The sequence below is a fragment of the Pisolithus orientalis genome, assembly GCF_024613125.1.
Source record: "Pisolithus orientalis strain OTSU chromosome Unknown F5J12scaffold_16, whole genome shotgun sequence".
Classification (NCBI taxonomy): Eukaryota; Fungi; Basidiomycota; class Agaricomycetes; order Boletales; family Pisolithaceae; genus Pisolithus; species Pisolithus orientalis.
Window position 1 is genome coordinate 580,377 of NW_026260797.1, and position 19,413 is coordinate 599,789.

Below are 19,413 nucleotides of genomic sequence, written 5' to 3' on the forward strand. Positions count from 1 at the left end.
AGTAAACAGCATCATAATCACCATAATGAAGTATGAGAATGGCCTGATTAAGGCCTGCCACGAGTGACACAGCAAAAACAACTACAACCATTCCTAGCACATCTAGGCCTATGACATCCATCGTGATTTGCCTGTTGGCAGTGATCACTCGATGCAAATGCGTAAATAGCTCACTCACCTAGAAGGTGGGGCTCATAACCTATTGTGCAGAGGAATGGGAGAAATGAAGAGCAATTAGACAAGAACACTTGCCTTGTTAGAATAGCTGTAGCTTTTGAAAGAGTATTGAGTAAGTCTTTAGATGAGGCTCAGTGAGTAGATTGGATGTGTAATCTGATGGGGACTCTAGGAGAGAAACCCCAAGTTTATATACATGAGTAGGTATGCATGGACCAGTAGCGTAAAAGGAAATTACTACTATGTATAGTAAAGAATAGTGCAGAAGGTCATGGAATATGATGTATAGTATGATGTCATAAGTGACATCATTGTGGAGCTGATTGCTAAGAAAAGTCATGTGATGAACAACATGTAAGTCTGGTTCAATCTAGATGTTGGAACATATAGGATATTTCCAACAATTGGAAGCATGAATGAGAAAATCGGGATGGCCAAGATATAGAAATCCATCCATCCAACCATGTCCCACTTGTGATGCAGAACGAACACAAAGGCTTGCAAGCCATACATGGCAGCAATCATGACAAGGAAGATGAAGGGGATGGTACTGTGCTCATAAATGACCAACACGATCAAGTAGATGATCTGTAATCTTATAAGCATCATCACACTCCAAGGACAATGAATCAACCTACATATGTGACAGTGATGGGCTGAATCAGCATCGATATGAGATCCATCATGACAATGAAACACATGGAGAAGCAACAGAAACCACAAAGCTGATCCAGGAACATGAGTTCACCAAGATTATGAATGGTCGAGTTGATCCAATGATGATGTTGTGAGAGCAGAACCTTCCAATCGTCTGGAGCGACTGTCTTGGCATGAGTGTCCCTGATAAATTGCATCTTGTACATCAGGAAGTGTTTGAGCAATAGGGTTGTCAAATAACAATCTTCTCTGAGAAGCAGTAAGTTCTTCATGTGTAGGGTATCAACACGGTTCTGGGAATAATCTTGGGTAATTTGGTTGGAGACATTGTGCGTACCTGGCATGCACAGACGGAACAAGGTGAAACAACCAGGCAAGCAAGTGAGTGAGCCAAACAGACTCTCAAATGCCTTCACCATGTGATGGGAGATGAAGTACTCATACACCTAATGAACCACCCTCAGCCCTCGCACCAAACAAAGACATCGCAGGGACTATATGCACCTGCATCATCATCACAATTGACTGTTTGGCATTGGCAAGGGATGTTTCACTGCACATGCCAAGGACTTTCTTGTCATGAATCATTCTATGGCTGGTCAGTTTCCTCAAATCCCCTACCAAGCAGCACAACATGACTTATGCAGAAATGAGGTGGTTAAGTGCATATGGCTCTGCAGTCATATCTGCATCAATGGCAAATAGATACTCATAAAATGTCTGGTTGACACCAATGATGTTCTTGATCTGGTGATACATCTCGAGCTCAAGGGGATTCATCAGCGTATTGTAATGCACCTAAAAACCCACTGTTGGTGCCCAAAAACTCGCGTAAACGTGAACCAACATACCTTGTTCAAGAAATGCATGACCACCATCTGTGAATCACACTTTCCATGATTTCCAGGATGTGACCTCTCTGTTGGCTTCCCAACCTTGACGACCACAAGGTAAGGCACGACATGTCCAGCACACTTGTACAGACCCAAGTACACTTTGGCCATATTATGCTGTTGGGTGCCCTCACCAATCGATACAAAACTGAGCGGTTCAGGGTCCAAGTTCGGGTCAGCACCCAGAATATCAAGCATGATATGTGGTGTCAGGTGATCGTTGCCAGATCCAACAATGTTCCCATTGCACATGATGAGGATCAGTTTGTGCTTATTGTCATACTTGAGCACAGCCAGTGAATTGATCATATGCCAAAGTGACGCCTCACCTTCAGTGTAACATGGAACTTGGCAAATCACGAACTTGTCATGGTCCTCAGGTGCACGAACAGCCCCAAAATTGATCAACACAATGAATTTGAACCCGATGATGGAGACCATGAGAACTGAAAGGATGAGCAAGATATATTGCGAGAACAGACACTGAGGCAAATTTCGATTGTCAACCACACCGATCAAGAATAGATTGCGAAGACATGTCCTCTGGCTTTCGAGTGTTGCAGAATCAAGTCCAAGACCATCCTTGAACTTCTTCATAAAATCCTGCCCAGAGTTGATCTTGAACAGATCAATGATGGTGGAACTCATGAATTGTGTGTTGATGCCTCCACCCACTTGCATACTGGTAGGCATAATGACAGCAGGTGGATAGCTGAGATACATGGTTAAATCATAGATCAACCCATTGAGGATCCCGACCAATGATCTGCTATTGGCCATATCCTTAATCTCCAAAGGCATGTACCCGACATACCCAATGTGATTATTCCACCACATGATCATCATGCTCTTGAAATACCAGTTCAGGCGAGAGTCATTGGTAAAAGCATGGAAGTCATGGTACTGAGCATTGGGGTCAGTGTTGTTGGCAGAGTTGAGCATCACCCAGGGGCTCACAGAACCTGAGACGCCATTACATAGCATGCTCACCTATGTCTTTACATCAGAGGAGACCACACTAAGATACCCTGCACAGGGAAAATCACATCTGAAGCCATGCCACCATACTGGAGGACAGACTTGGTCAACACTGTGCTAAAGACATGCTGATGCATCGCCGCCATGGCAGTCAAATCAAAGACCCCTCCTCGATTCAACATATAAATGTTATTCAGATTGTTTTGATATGAATGCAATGCCAGTTCAGACATGCTGAACACATACTGAGTAGGTCAGAAGACCAACCCCAGCACGGTAATGATGAAAACATACACAGTGACAGTAACAAGCTGAATTAGTGTTGATATGAGATCCATTGCGATGAACAGAGGCTGCAGTGCTGAACCAAGGGCATGAGTCCACCGAGGTTATGAGTGGTTGAGTTGATATGATGACAAGGTTGCGAGCTAAGCAGAACCTTCTAATCATCCGGAGTGACCATCTTGGCATGAGTGTCTCTGATAAATTGCATCTTGTACATTATGAAGTGTTTGAGTGACAGGGTTGTCAGAAAACGATCTTCTCTGGGGTGCAGTGGGTTCTTTGTTTGTGGGGTAAGTCATGTCACCCCTGCGGCACCTCGCAAAACGTACTGGGCTTTCTTCCCACTCGCACGCCATCAGCTAATGGCAACTGAGTAGCCAGTCAACTGGGTAATATGGGTGGAGTGACCCCATTCTGTCAACATTACCTCAGGCTTGCCTTTCATGTCTGATGATGAATGGACCTGAACCATCCTTACTCCTCAAGATCAACAAGCTTGACATATACTGATCACTGTGAAGTCAGGTCCATCTGAACCATTCAAACGTGCTGTTTGGAGACTGTTATGCCCGGGTGCGGTGACTTCTTCAAATGGAATAGGCACGAAGTGCACGAGGTGGGAGTCTACGGGCCGAACGTATCGTAACCCCTATGGCTGAGTTATTGCGAAGATCTGACAAAGGTCTTGTCTACTGGCAAACTGTTAGGGTTATTGCACAGAGAGAAGACAAGGATCGAAGCAAAGTAATTAGCTCAGTTGCAAGCTATCGAAAAACTGAGGATACACGGTGAAGTACGTAGGCTTATATACCCCTAAGTACGAGTACCGTTCCAGTCGCGACCGACGCATCGCGATGCATATCTGCAGCAATCAACAAACTGATCACTGAAATAAATACGAGTCATCTGGTGTCAGAGATGGGGGTAAGGATGGAAACGAAGGCTATACCGGCTGTGCGATCAACGCACAGCAAGGAGCCAGACACTGGAGCTACAACACAACATTTGTATCATATAAACGAGTCAGAGGGGAAACAGGCAGATCATGAAGCATACAAGTTGTCCATCAAAGGGGCAGTGTAGGGATACCGGATCAAAGTGAGTGAGTCTCAACAGGTATTGGAAATACCTGGACAGCCAGAGATCCAAAGTGTCCCTGGAGCATTCGAGCCCCTAAGATGGCAACGATTACGAGGGACGCGACAAGGCATGTGATGCACGTGACCATGAGAAGTTGAAAAAGGCAAGACCCCTGACGGAAGCATAACATCACCCCCCCTCTAAGGTCCTCAGACCCTTGAGGACGGGCTGGAAGTCACATTGGCGGAGCGAGTGGATAGGGGTCTGCGAGTAGTGTAAACACGGGAACGCATTCGGTTGGCGATGGGCGATGATGGCGATGGAGATGACGGCTCCTCGAGGGCTGGAGTATAACAGGAACCATGTCCGCTGCGGCACGACCAATGTCCCAAGTAATGGCATTGGTAGCAGGCATGTTGGTATAGGGGGTGATCGGGGGGTACTGGTGACTGTCCTCCCAGGTAGTAACGAAGTTGATCCGCAGGGACAGGGACGAAGGGAGTCGCAGGGAGAGGGTCAGAGGTGTGAACGGCGTTGAAGTAGTTTTTATGCATGCCAGCCCACGACGCATCCCTAATTCGACCGCATGCCACTCCTTCTCCTTCTCCTGATCCGTTATGTCCTTCTTTAATTTAACCTCAGGGAGCTGCGCTTCTTTCAGAACAACTCAATCGAGAACCCGCGAAGCCAGTGGCGCAAGGAATTCATTGATCTGTTGCTGCCGTAAATGATGATAGGCTCTGCCAGTGATGGCTTCGGTTATTTCGGAAGAAGCTTTTTCCAGCATCTCGATCATGATTACCTCTGACAAAGGTGCTACTCCGGTAAGCTTTTGGGTACGAATCTTGGACACCAAGCCGTTGATCATGTCTGATGCTCGGTAGACTTCAGACAACATCCCAAAATACTTAACTTGTTCTGGTGTGCACCCGTTAATGTCGTCCCCGTCGTGGAAGACACCAAGTGCCCTAACAATGTCCAGGTATTCAGCCACTGGGACTGGTAGTCTTTGCTCATCAGTCCTGGAAGAGGCGGCAGCGGTGAGGAGATCGAGGGCTGCCCTGTCACCTCTGTTCGAGTAGGTGGTAAAGGCGCTGCGAACGTCGGTAGATTCGGCAACATCGGCACGGCCGGACGTGGCTGTTCCACTATCAGGGTCATCGTCAATCCACGCTTTACCCTTTCCCTTTTGGCTACTGTCCTCATGGAGGGGGACTCTGACCTTCGGGGCCAGGACGTGTTTGACTGTGATCCCCTGGTGTGGACGCGGTCGGAGAGGGCGGGCGAAAGCGGGCGATACCGCACGGGACTGGGACAGGGGCGAGGAATATCTGGAGACATGAAAACTGGTGGGGGACGTTGGAGGTGAGGTCGGGGCATAGACAGTGACGGGGGGTATGAGCCCGTCGTCGTCGGAGTGACAAAAGGATTCTGTGGCAACGGGGAGGTCGACATAATCGTTCTCGGTGTTTACAGAGCGAGGGGAGTCCATTAATTTCTGAGGTGTCGGGCAAGTTTGTACTGGTCGAGCACTTCTTTCGCGTGCTCTTTTAAGTGTTCTTCGGGTTCCCACGTATTTGACGAATGTGGAAAACCCTTCCATTTCACCAGGTACTTTCGCTTGCCATGGCGACCTTCGGTTTTGTGATTTATCACAGACTCCACCTCCCATTCGACCTCATCATCAACCATTTCTGGTAAGGGCGCTGCGGGTGCAGCTCCATATACCTCGTTTTCAACAAACGGGAAGATCCGCGAGGCGTGAAACACTGGGTGGACCTTCCAGGTAGGGGGGAGATCCAATCGGAAGGCAACCAGGGAGACAGCCTGAGTCACCTTGAATGGCCCAAGATGTCGGGGCGCAATTTTATCGCACTGGTTTTTGATGCGCAGGTGAGTCATATCCAGGAGAACTTGATCTCCGACCTGCGGCGCAACATAGATCCCTTTTGAGCGGGATCTCATTATTTCCTGTGCTTTCTTGTGCACGAGAACGGCGACATCTCGACTAGCGGCCAGTTGTTCCAGACGCTCCTCGACTGAGGGGACTGGAGTTAGTCGCGTTTCGGGATATGGGGAGGGGTCGTATCCAAGAATTAACGAAAAGGGGGTTTGCTGATGTACCGAGTGGACACAGGAGTTGTGGGCGAACTCGGCGGAGGGTAGTTTCAATGCCCACGAGTTTGGGAACTCGGAGCAGTACAGTCGTAAATATCCCTCTACCTCCTGGTTGACATGTTTGCTTTCTCCGTTCATCTGTGGGTGGTATGCGGTAGACAACTTTGTTTTGACCCCTATCGCCTTGTAAAGTTCCTTGGTGAACGATGATGCGAACTGCGGACCTCGATCTGATATTACTGATTCCGGCAGTCCAAATCGGGAATAAATGAACTGATGGAACAGCGAGGCGAGGCCAATGGAGTCAATAGTTTTGTGACAAGGAACGAACAACGCGGCTTTCGTAAGTCCTTGATCGACAACCGTGAGAACAGAGTTGAACTTGTGTTCTCCGGAGATGGGGAGATCCGTTATTAGATCCATGGAGATCTGTTGAAAAGGGAAAGGGGTTTTCGGGGTATCATGGGGAACAACCGGGGGTGTCGGCGGGTGAGTGATCACCTTTGTAGTCTGGCACACCGGGCATCCTGCAACATACGCCTTGATATCCTTAACCATTCCTTCCCACCAAACCTCTTTCTTCATCTTTGCACACATTGCTTTTTGTCCGGGGTGTCCTGCAGACTTGTGATCATGATAAGACCACATACAGTGTTGGCGGTGATTTGGCGGTATGTATAGTCGGGTGGTTCCGAACCGTTTCATTCCGTCTGCAGCGGTAGTAACATTAGTCTGGGGTTCTGGGCCTTCGGTAGCCTCCGAAGCTTCCTTTTTGATCCGTTCATACAGCTCGGTCGACACGGCATACACACCCCTGGCTCCTTTGGCAACTTCCTCAGAAGGGCGAGCGTCAGGCAGCCTTTTCCCTTTTGACTTTTCCTCAGGTGGGCAGGAATAAGGCTTGGTGTTGTTACGGGACCATGCGGACCTTGCTGGAAGACGTCCTATACGGCATAAACGATTTATTTTTAGCTGCTTTTGTAATTTTGTCAACGAAAAGATGGGGGAAATTAGGCAAATTTGGGAATCCACCCCCTTCGAAAGCCAAAGGTCCGGAGGAAGGACCATGGCCACTGGGGCGGGCTCGACCACCTTGTTTTTACGAGAAAGAGTATCAGCGGGGACCTGCAACCGGCCAGCCTGCCAAGAGAAGTGAATGGGGTAGGACTGGACTGTAGCAGCCCATCGGGCTTGACGCGGGGTAAGCTGCTGGGGTTCCCAGTAGTACTCCAGGTTCTTGTGGTCGGTAAAGACCACCGTAGGTTCGATGGGGGAGAGTAGATATGGACGGAAGGCCTTGAGGGCGCGAATTACTGCGAGCATTTCCAGGTCATAGACCTGGTAGCGCTGTTCGGCACCGACAAGGGATTGGGAGAGGTAGGAGCAGGGGTGCCACTCATCATCAGAACCTTTCTGCGCAAGCACGGCACCTGTCCCAAGTTTGGAGGCATCCATGAATAGAGCGAAAGGTTTAGAGAAGTCGGGGATCAGGAGGACCGGAGACGAGCATAACAAAGATTTAAGCTTTTCAAAAGCTTCGTTCCATTCCGGGGTCCAGACGTAAGACATCCCCTTTTTGGTGAGGTCATGGAGTGGCCTTGCGATGCTTGAGAAAGAAGGGATGAACTTCCGGTAGAAGTTACAGAAGCCTAGGAATCGGCGTAATGCGGTAACATTCTCGGGGATCTCCCAGGTGTTGATGGCATCGGTCTTGGTAGGCGAAGTTTCCAGCCTTCCTTTTCCGATGATCATTCCGAGGAACTCGATTTCTTCGGCTTCGAAGACACATTTGCTGATCTTCAACCAAAGGCCTTCCTTTTGGCAGATCCCTAGAAATTCTCACACATGCATGCAGAGTTCTTCTTTTGTCTTCCCATGGATTGCGACATCATCCATATAACTGACCTGCTTCCCATGCTGGGAAGCAAAAGTTTGGTCCATGTACCTCTGGAAAGACAGAGGTGAGTTGCACTGTCCGAAGAACATTACCATGGGTTCGAACAAGCCCCTAGGGGTGATGAACGCCCCATTCCACTTGTCTCCTTCTTTGACCCTAAGATTGGTGAAACCCCATCTAATGTTGAATTTTGCATAATATTTTGATTCGACCAGCTCATCGAAAAGTGCCTGGGCGTTCAGGAGCAGATGGGCGTCGGGGATGGTGAACGAATTGAGGTATCGGTAGTCCTGGATCAATCATTTCTTTCCATCCTTCTTGGCGACGAAGAACACCGGTGCTGCTTGCGGCGAGGTAGATGGGCGAATCTTTTTGCATTTTAAGTTTTCGCTTAGGAATTCATCTAGCACTTTAAGTTCTTCTGGCGACATCGGGTATACCGAGGCTTTCTTCAGCTTGAAGTCATCTCGGAGTCGGATTTCGTGATCCAGACCAGGTCGATGGACTGGTAACGGTATGTCCTCCTCAGAGAACACTTTTGCAAATTCCTGATACTCTTTTGGGAGTAGAACCTCTTCCTTGGTTTGGGAGAGAGCGGCTTCAAGTTCGGTAGACAAAGTAGTTTTGTTGATGTTGCTTGTCTGCGGTTCTTCCTTGACAGAACCATCTTCATTGAACTTGACCGCATATCCCTCATAGGAGGGTACCTGTCCCTTGATGTAAACGTCCGATTCTCGAGTAGGTACAAACCCATCATCCCAGCATGTTATCTTGTTGTGCTCCCAGTCCATTCGGGGTTTGAATGACCGAAGGAATGGCATGCCGAGGAGGATATGTTCTTTTCCTACCAAAGGCCTGACGTAACACTTGATGCGGATGACCCGGTTCTTGATGATGAGTCGGAGTGAGACCTTTCTAGTGACCCACTCCACATCTTTTCCGGTAAAGGAGGTTGTCTTGAACTTGGCCTTGACACGGTAAGTTGGTATCTTGAGTTGGTGAACAATTTGCTCCGATATGAGCGATACTTCTGCGCCAGAGTCGATGCAAACCATTACTCCTGCCATGTAATCCAGCAACCATGCTCTTCCAAGAGGGGATCCCACTCGCATATTCGATTCATCCTCTATAGAATTACATTTTGTGGATAACACAGAAGTGGGACCTGCCTTAGGAGTATCGGCGGTCCCATTTAAAAATTCAACCCATGCGCTTTCATCTCTTCCGGGGTTGCCAGACGATCTCCCATGTAAGCAGTCTTCATTCCGTCAGCAGAAAGAATGACTCGAACGCCGGGGGGTGGCACGGGTTTACTTGATTTACAGTCACGCTTGTAGTGACCCTTTGCTCCACATTCGAAGCAGGTGACGTTATCGTTTGATCGGCGTATGTTTTGCCTTCTTTTGTCAACATCCATCACATCAGGATCTCGGGAACCTCCACAGTAATGAATAAACTTTCGTTCATACCAAGATTCCTTCCCTTCAAGGATATGTTTGGTTGTGATCGCGGTTCTCGCCTCACCAGCACACTGGATCCACTCTATAACGGTGGAGGGGGTATGTCCAGAGTTAAGAACCCATTCGCGATATTCTTTGTTTAACCCTTTTCTGAAGAAGATCCCTGCTTCACGTGATTCTTCTTTGAGTTGGGCCTTGTTAACCAACCCCGTAAATTCGGCAATATACGCTTCCAGTTCTCTTTTTCCTTGGGAAATGTCGGAGAGCCACAAAATTGCGAGTGCTGTCTGATCGCCTGACTCGAACGTGGCTTTAAGCCGTTCCACGAACCTCTGAAATGTATCAGAGTACCAGATGGAACCATCCAAAAGCTTGTTCTCGTTTTGGTAATTTTTGGCGAACGATACGGCGGCTCCTTTCGTCATATACGTAAGGGTGAAAGAGATCTTGAGCAATTCCATGTTGTACACGTGCTTGTTAAGGTTGAGATAACCTTCCACTTGGGTAATCCAAGTCTGAAGCCTGTTGTGGCTTCCGTCGTATTCTCCAGGACGCCCGACGTTAAACTCCCTTCCTCCATTGGGTGGGCGGACATCGTATGAGTTGTCGCCATCTTCGGCTGGGGCCTTACCCTTACTGGACCCACCGACAGGGCCCTCTGGGGGAATTACCTTTCCGAAATTTCTGGCGTACCAAGCTCGTAGAGCCGAGTCTGTAGGTGTTCCTGTTGGGAAGGGATCACTCGACTGACCTGTACCGGCAATCTTGCGCCAGTCTTCTGCCAAAGAGTGCATCTGTCTTTCCAACCTCTCTTTCAGCTCCGCTTCGGAGTATACCTTTGGCGGCATCTCAGGGGCTGACTCTCCATGTCCGATCATCATAGACATAACAGGTAACGATTGTGCTTCTTGTTCTTCTTTGAGGACTGATCCGAGAGAAGTGTCGGACTTCCGATCGTCTTCTTCTTCTGAACTAAGAGCGACTTCCGAATCCCTAAACCGGGACAAATAAGATAACCGAGGATTACTTGCTGTGGCTGACGGCCCAAGTCTTCCTGGTATCAGCAGCAAAGGCGGGTTCCTACCGAGTCCTAGCGGGGTGTTACGTGGAGGGACCGGTGGCCTCGACTTCTGGGGGTTAGACACTTTAACGAGAAGTGATAACGAAGGCTGAGGGAGGATTTATTTCTTGAAAGAAACCTGTCAGCGTAGTAGAAGTTTTATGAGGGTGCGCGAGTGTTTTTACACATAGGGAAACACGAGCGCTGGCTCTAGGGAGGCGATCTATTAAAGCCTAGTGGCTGCCTGTAGAGCGGTGAATTTGGTTGAGGGTAGAGGGATGCTTCTCAATTTCGCTGTCGGGTATTAATCCGATTTGAGAGGCGTAGACAAAGGCAAGTTAGTCTTTTACGTGTAGGGAGACCGACGAGCCTTCTTTATTTGAGACGAAGATTTGGTTTGTTGAAGTTCAGAAACCAGGGACGAGTAGACTTTCGCAAAGAGGTCAACGAGTCCCAAAAGCTGCGTTGAGTTTTTCGATTTTGTTATGCCTGGGCACGGTGACTTCTTCAAATGGAATAGGCACGAAGCACGCGAGGTGGGAGTCTACAGGCCGAACGTATTGTAACCCCTATGGCTGAGTTATTGCGAAGATCTGACAAAGGTCTTCTCTCCATGCAATAACCCTAACGGTTTGCCAGTAGACAAGACCTTTGTCGGATCTTCGCAATAACTCAGCCATAGGGGTTACGATACGTTCGGCCCATAGACTCCCACCTCACGTGCTTCGTGCCTATTCCATTTGAAGAAGTCACCGCGCCCGGGCATAACAGAGACAGTTAATTAGCATTCTTGAGCCTCACTTAGTCTGCGTGTTCAGGGTAGATCAGTGGACATGGAATTGAAAGAAACTATGTATCACCACAATAGTCAGTATGTGTGAAACATTATATGAGCCGTAGTGGAGGTATCACTATTTCTTTTGTCTAGTAATGCAGGTAACCCTTGCTGGAACAGCCCCAATGCCTTCCTCCATCACCTTAGCCTGTCCTTGGGTTTCTTTCTTGCCTTTCTTAGTGGCCTTGGAGGAATGGCTGCTCACTAAGGCTGGCATGACAACAAGGGGGTCGAGAGGATTCAGATGGGTCAAAACAGATGGTTGGGAGCTGCCGAGAGAAAGAGTGGAGAGGGGAAGGGAGAGTTCCGAACTGGTTGCCAACACAATCACTGACTGCGAAGGAGAGACAGTCCTGGCCTCTAGAACAGAAATACTAAGGTTTGTATTTGGCTGAATAGCACTGGAGATGGAAGTGCCATTCCCCCAGGCAGTGCTGGCAGTGCTGAGCGAGTTCATATGTATCTGAGGAGGAGGGAAGTCTTCAGCTTGAATGGTGCTGGTGAGAATGGAAGGGTGTGTAGCTGACTGGCTGGTGACAGGGACAGTGGGAGGGTTCGAGTTTACCTCTGCAGTCCCACCGACACCTCCAAGTTGTGCCAAGATATCATCTTCCCAGCTTCTCGGCGCCTCAACAGAATCTTCAGCTTTGGGAGGTGGTTGTTGGGATCCATCACATCGGTTTGCACCAAAGACAGCATTATCAAAGTGCTCAAAGATCCCCAAAGCCCACTTCTTGTTCTCTTGTTTTTGGAGCAGCTCTATATAGAATTCGAAGTCCTTCTCGTATGAAATTCCAGTTTGACTACCAGTAGATGAGAATTCATCATCCCCAGAGAGCAGGAAGCAGGCCTAGCAATGTATGATGAGTGGGTGGCTGTCAGTGCAGGTAGGATGTAATTTGACTCATGAATGTACAACAAATTGCGATGATGCCCTCTGGCGTTGTTGTCACCTTCAATTTCTGACCCCTGCCAGGTGGACCACCTTTTTTCTTGCCTGTCAGGATGCCTTTTCCGAAGTGCAACACACATGCAATCTAATATAACAAGACAATCAGCTGTGAGCGTGTCCAATACATTCAGCCAGGAAGTGGTTTACCTGAGTGAGTGCCTTGTTTTTGAAGAGGCCAGAGACATTCATTGCTGATGGGTCTTCAAAAAGGATTGGTGCAAGTGGTGTATATGCCTCATCATGGTTTGCTGGGTTTTGCTTGAGGAGTGACAAAAAGGCAGGATTGTCCATTCTCTTTCTCCAGTTGCTGAGTGCCACCGGATCCAGTCCTGGACTCAAATGAGTGAAGAGTTGTGTGACGGAGTCCTTGACAGGTTTAAGAATGTTGCCATGTTCGCCATTCACTGTGGATGTGAACTGTGAGAAGCAATAGTTAGCAATCGTTTGCTGGATTAGGTATTCTTCACTTACAAGTTGCTCGAAGTGTTCATACTTCATAGTCTGAGCCCAAAGCTCAGGGGGAACCATAAGGTAAAGTTTGGCACCGTTAGCAATGGCCTTGGACTCAGGAGTTTGATAATGTATCAGATCATGTAAATCAAAGTTGGGAGGGCATGTGCAAAGAGGGAAGATGCTGCTAGGGACCCATAAGTGATAAAAGTAAGCATACTTCTTTGCTAGGGTGACGATGGTGGCATCCAGCAGGCCTTGAGTGATCGACTTGAGGGCCCAGGATTGCACTCTGGGTGCTACCTTGGCCTTAAATTTGTTTAGCTCGTTCCTCGTCTTTATTAGTTCCTCTCATAGGTGATTAAAGGAGACCTGCACTTGGCCCAGTGCCTAGTAGTGGTAGTCAGTAATATTCAGTTTTGTAGGCAGGTCAGAACGCATACCTGGCACAACTCAGCAGGGCTCACATCCAGTGCAGGGGTAGCCATAACCCTTCGCACCTCATCAAGTTCCCTGTCCAAGTTAGCACCTGCACCTCTGGCCGCCCCATGGTTTGCTGCACATGGGACATCCTCATCATTATCAGTATTCTCATCAAGGCTATCATGGCCCACAGCATCGATATCTAGAGTAAAATCCTCAGACATCGCTGGAAACTGGTAAAACAGACCTAGTCAAGGTTGCAGCTGATGTTCTGTGACCAGCATGTAACAAATTGGGGGTGAGGTCCTTGTACTAAATGTTGGCGCCAAGCAGATCCCTTTGAAGGGTGTTCAATGAGGCAAAAGACGGAAATGAAGTTGACTAACTGTTTACACCAGTGCAACATTGTTGAGGTATCTTATTACCTACCAGTAGAGCATACCAAGTTAGAATGGCAGCCAGGAGAACCAATCAGAATGGCAATAAGAGCAGACTCACCATTTGAATGTGTCTGTAGGAGTAATACCATTTGTTGTAGTCCAGATAAAGGCCCCACCACCACTGCTTCGATGTTATTGAGTTGACATGATGTCAGTAAACATGCAATATTATGACTCAAGAGATCGGAATTAGTAACTCAAAACATAGCGACAACAATTTGAAGGATAAACTGTATCATTGTTAGAGATCCAGTGAGAGATTCAGAATACACTAGCACAGAGCATTGGTATGAGGAAAAGAGAGCAGCTATCTAAAGTACAATATAATGTTTCCTTACTCCTGGTCTAGATGATGCCCATTCCACTCGTTGACACGACGAAACATGTCTCCATCAATGTGCTCCACCACAAAATATTTGTCTTTATATTTGGGGTCAGGGTACAGCAATGCTCCCCTAATGGATGAATATCGACACTGTGTGGGGACATGCTTTAATGCACATGAGCCTGAAGGCATTGTTGAAGGAGCTGTGAGCCGCATTGATGTTGGCTGTATAGGGGTGAATGAGAGCAAATTGATAGGTGCTGAAGTCAGGAATATTGCACGAAAACATGAATACCAAGCGAGCAAAAGCAATCTCACTATGTGAAAGCTGAAAGAGGACAGTGTCATAACAAGGCTTGCCATGGAACGAAGGGTTGCACCATAGGTAGTCGGTAGCTTGCCGCCAGTCCATCCTTGATTCGTAATTGACCTTGAGGTAAGCATGTTCCTGCAACTACATGCATAGGTCGTTGTGAGATGGGGTAATGACTACTATGCAACATGGTGAAATGTACCTGGAACGTTTCAGCAAACGAGATATTTTTCCAAGAATTCTGGTCGCAATTGAGGTAGATAGGAAGGCACTGATTGACGAACTGAGTAAACTTCTGATGGAAACCTTGGAATTCTTGCTGTGAAGCATGATCATGAATGATCAATTGAATGCTCTTCGGTGACTGCAGTGAACCGAGCTTAACGTGCTTGCTGAAACTCATGAGGACATCCTCATCGCCCCTGCTGTCAATATCATCGTCATCACAATCTTGCTGTGTATGATTAGCTTCAGCATCCACCTGGTTCCTAATTAGTTTCATGGCTAAGTGGTGGTGGTCAACATGAAGGACCTATGTGACTTCAGGTCAGCAGGACTGAGTGAGATGAGAAGAGCAGAAGCTGGATGCACCTGAACAGCAACATCCTTACCATTTGAGCAGTCCTGATATGCATCTTTAAGTGAGCCGTGCATTTTCTCGTTGGGCCGAGTGCTGTAGTTACGGGCTGCTCCTTTATTCTGAATGTCCTGCATGACATGTTTCCAAAGATGGACCTTTGGAAAATTCCAGTCCATTTTGAGGTGTTCTGCTAGCTCACCATTAGCCACACAGGAGACATACTCCTAGGTCAGAGCAGGGGATCAACAGTCAACTCAAACAGCAAGGAAATATCACATACCTTTAGCTCACTCCCAAAAACCAACTGCTCCCTCTATCAATTCAAGGGTCTTGTCAGTGTGCATGTCCAGCCCAATGAGACTGTCCAATTCTAAGTAGCTGTGGAGCATCCATAGGAGCTGGTAGCCTTCACGGCTTACATCGTTTGTCAGAATATTCAAAGCAGTGTAGAAGGTTTGCTTGTGAGTTCATTAGCTTATACCGGGAAGTCAAAAGAAGAATCTCACCTGCGTGAGATCTCAGAGTTTGTTCCCATCAGCATAGCTTACATGTAGGATGCCATTGAAGTGCGCCAAACCTTGCCAGCTTGGAAATGCTGCAAGCCTGCATTCAATTTAGGATTAGGATGTCTTAGCAAAGTAAATAGAGGGTAGTACGTACTGCTCCTCAAGTTGCGCTGCATACTTACACAGTAATTTGCTTAAAAGAATCTTGAGTTCTTCGAGTAAGTGGTGCCCAAAAAGACCATCATGCAGAGCATGGAGGCAGTCGAAGCTCACAGCTTCCTCCGGCTCCGAGTTCTCAACCTTCCAGAAAACGTTCTTGTGATTTGGTTACATGGTTGGCAAGAGTCACTAATAAATACAAAACTCACCACAACCAGCCAAAGCCTGAGGGCTTTGAGGATCAGTTCACTGGCTGACTTCTTTTCCTGATAGATGGCAAGGGCTTCTTTTGCCTGTCTTATGGTACACGTTGGAAATGATTTGGCAAGCTGGGATAAATCCTCAAGGGGAACCAAACAAGCTGGGCATGGACATTTACTCTTCGTGCCTCGAATTAGGCTCATCATGCATCTAATGTCAACATAGTTATTAGTATATCAATGCACACTTGTAGTGCCCTCGACTTACTGTTCTTCATAATCAGCAGATAAGATGAGAATCAAGGGAAAGAGCTGCCAAGTGATCTTGTCATAGCACTCATATTTGTATCCTAGCTTTGAGAGTTCGGCAAGTCTATCAATGATACAAAGGAATGCTTCATGCCAAATAATGTGTTTGTAATTGGTGTAGCTGGTCTTCCCCTCTTCTTTGGCAGACTCGGGAACCTTGCATAATATACATGAGCAAGGATGCTGAAGCCTGCACTCAGTAACTTACAATAGGCAACCAGCCGATGACACATCCACCACCAAAGCGCTCTCCATTCCTGATGTTCAGTGGGCAGATTTCCACAACAAGCTACAACAGGATAACCCTTGACAGTTCTGTGGGAACTTAGACATGTTCAGTCAGCATATAGGATAAAAGCAAATGGGGCTGCATTTTCAACCTGAGGTAAACAAGACTAGAAGCAAGCGCAAGTTAAACACAGTATATACAAAGTATACAGGTTATTACAACATACTTGAATGTCCCACCAGCGATCACCAGTCCATGGTTCTGAGTAGAATCTCTCATACTCATGGCCATTATGTTGGAAGACCCGTTGGGCATCCCAGATGAAGTGAGGTGCAAGGAGGGGGTTCGATAAGAGATCAAGAGCCCACTCCCATAACAAATGTGCATAAACTGCGAATGTTAAGTTCTCTCCATTATAAGGTGCAAGTCACGTTGTGTCGTGTAAACTAGAGTAGAAGCTTGTGGATGAATGCACAGAAGCTCACAGTGTATGAAGAGAAAGAACGTACCAGTGTCACCTGCATGGCCGCCCTGTCCCATGCACTGTTGAAGGTCAACATCGTTCCGCAAGGTAACATTTGCCTTTCCTTGGACAATGAGTGAAATGAGGGAAAGCAGCCCATTGATCTGCAACACGTTGAGGCCTGCTTGCAATGCTATTTCAGCAAACAAGTAGTCACCCTCCTTGATAAATGGGCACCATGGGTGTGGATCAGGGGCCATTGTAGCAGTAGCACACTGACCAAATTCTTCTTGCAACTGGAAAAGCGATGGGGTATTGCTGTGGGGATGGAACTCAGTCTTGAAGTCAGCAGGCAGCTGTTCAGGGGATGGTGTTTGGTCACTGCCATTACTCGCCATGGAGACATTTGATTGATCTATTCATATCAAGCATGTATGTACTTAGTATGGCACACTCAGGAAACCAGGTAGCAGCTGAGTTCATGCACTCACCACTTTGTGCAGCAGGATCTCCATGAGGCTCCCACATGTCCTGATCAACAAAATCCATGCATCCCGAGTGAGAAATGTTGGGAGCTGTAAAGAAAATGGCCTTAAGTGCAGGTATATCATAGGTTGAATGAAATGTACTTGGCAATCCATTGTTATCTTCATTAAGCATGCAGGCTACTTGAGAAGGGCCTGCCTGCATGATGTGCATGCGCACTGTCAAGTATGCAGATGTGACCAATGCTACCCTCAATTCCTCAGCTGAGAACGATACACAGCAAAAACTGGATGCACCTTGCTCCTTTTCCCTCTCATATTCCTTAGTAGTGTCTATTCATTGTATTTCCCTTGTTTGACAAGCCACACAGTGTGTCACATGGCTCTTGATGCCCTGAGGTTTGAATAGTTTTCTGCAGATTTGGCACTTCAATGTTTTTGAAAGCATTTTCTCTGAATAGTTATATTTTGTGTGACAAACAGGGGCCATTTCCAAAATGCTGAAGATGAAGGGATTGCAGTGGTTCAGGAAAAAGGGCAGGGGATTGTGAGGATTAAAGTACATACCAACAACATGCAGCACAAGCCACCACGTTGCAATGCCGCTGTGATGATCTTATGGCAATCTTACCCTGAAGATAATGGAACTCGTTGATTATCATATCTCAGCTGCATTGCCAGAACATTACTGATGATCATTATTAAGCAGGAGAGGGGTTTCATAATGTGTATTACAATTTGTCATCATTGTCATGACCCTAAACATTTTTGTGACATCAGCCTCTCTCGTAAATCTCTTTTTCTACAGCACTCACAAAGACTTTGAACCTCTTTGAAATACCTAAATAGGTCAGATGCACACCCCAAGAACCATGGTGCATCCCTCAAATGCCTCAGTGGCATTCCCTCGAGTTCTTCTGGCACATTCTCACAGCTTCTTTGCAGAAATTCGACTACTAATTTCCCTTCAGATTTGTTTCTTGACTCAAGGGATCTTCAACTTCATCACTCACTCAACATTTGCTGCTCAAAAAATTAATTCTGAAAATTCTGGAGTTCCTGAGTGTAGGCTGTAACTAGAATTGAGATTCTGAGTACTTAGCTTGTCCAAATTAACCCAGCAAAAATTTTGTGCAGCGATAAGGAGGTGGCTTCTTTCCCCAAAATGAGCAGAACCCCCCTCATGGTGGGCTCCAGATGTAGGAATAGGTAATAGAAGATACCTAGAAATAGAAATTAGTCAGTAAACAGGTGAGTATGCACTTGACCCAAAAGGGAGATCCTGTTTTGGAGAAATGAAGTGTAGCAAAGGTGTAAAAATGCAAACTGGAAAGACTACTTAGCTCTGTCTGTCCAATACCTCTTGCCAGTCCTCCTGGCCCTTTGGGTACTCCCCAAAGTAATAATTCTAGCTTCAAAAACTCACCAAAATGTGAGACTATATCACCCTACTACTGAGGGTCTCTGACATGGATTTCTTTTGGTAAACTGAACTTGCATGAACACAGCACATGCACTTAGTCAGCAACATGGCTGCTCACCACTAAGTCCAGTGGTACAAACATGACAACAAAAGCAAGAAATAAAACAAGTCCCCCAACCCCCTAAACTCCTGACCAAGATGAATTCTCCTAGGGAACTCAAACTCATTCCCTACAGTGGTCTTGAAAGTTCAGCTCACATTGAACAAGGAACTTGCAGAGTTTCTTAGGGTCAGAGCCATTGAAGGTGTCAAGCTTGTGGACTTTGGTTTTTGGAGCAGAGTCCCCAGAGTGCAAACTAGATCATGCAAGTGCATCAACAGCTCTAGCAAGAACTATGAGGGGATCCTCTGGCAGCTCAGCTGGGTCTTCAGGGACATCCCCATCACTGCTGCCCCCACTGTTGGGATCACCATCAGGATAATCAGGATCAGGGTCAGGTCCATCACCTCAATTATGAGGAGATGGAGTATGGAAGGTTGTTGGGTGGAGGTCAGAGTGACCAGCTTGCAAAGTGCTTTTGCCTTCAGCACAAGAGTGGTGTCAAGCAGAGAATGATTGGAACTGTTCAATGATGGAAGGGAGTTGACATGGATTAGCTAGCACAGCAGCAAGGTTCTCAGCAACCTCTCTCTGGGATTGAGCTCAAGTTCTCATG

At 47.1% G+C, this 19,413-nt stretch overlaps 2 protein-coding genes across 2 annotated transcripts; both read right to left on the bottom strand.

Moving 5' to 3' along the window:
* Positions 1-806: 806 nt before the first annotated feature.
* Positions 807-1,979, bottom strand: F5J12DRAFT_941603 (chitin synthase-domain-containing protein; the record flags this gene model as incomplete). Its single annotated transcript, XM_051749694.1, has 4 exons — positions 807-1,280; positions 1,339-1,423; positions 1,544-1,632; positions 1,686-1,979. The coding sequence occupies 4 exons, from the start codon at positions 1,977-1,979 to the stop codon at positions 807-809; spliced, it is 942 nt and encodes a 313-aa protein (XP_051599508.1).
* Positions 1,980-14,160: 12,181 nt separating this feature from the next.
* On the bottom strand, positions 14,161-18,148 carry F5J12DRAFT_905946 (uncharacterized protein; the record flags this gene model as incomplete). The annotated part of the gene is made up of 12 exons (XM_051748723.1): positions 14,161-14,478; positions 14,546-14,875; positions 14,935-15,113; positions 15,225-15,381; positions 15,472-15,526; positions 15,608-15,744; positions 15,798-15,999; positions 16,057-16,253; positions 16,306-16,386; positions 16,553-16,732; positions 16,903-17,127; positions 18,137-18,148. 12 exons carry the CDS (start codon positions 18,146-18,148, stop codon positions 14,161-14,163), a joined length of 2,073 nt encoding a protein of 690 aa, XP_051599509.1.
* Positions 18,149-19,413: the final 1,265 nt, after the last annotated feature.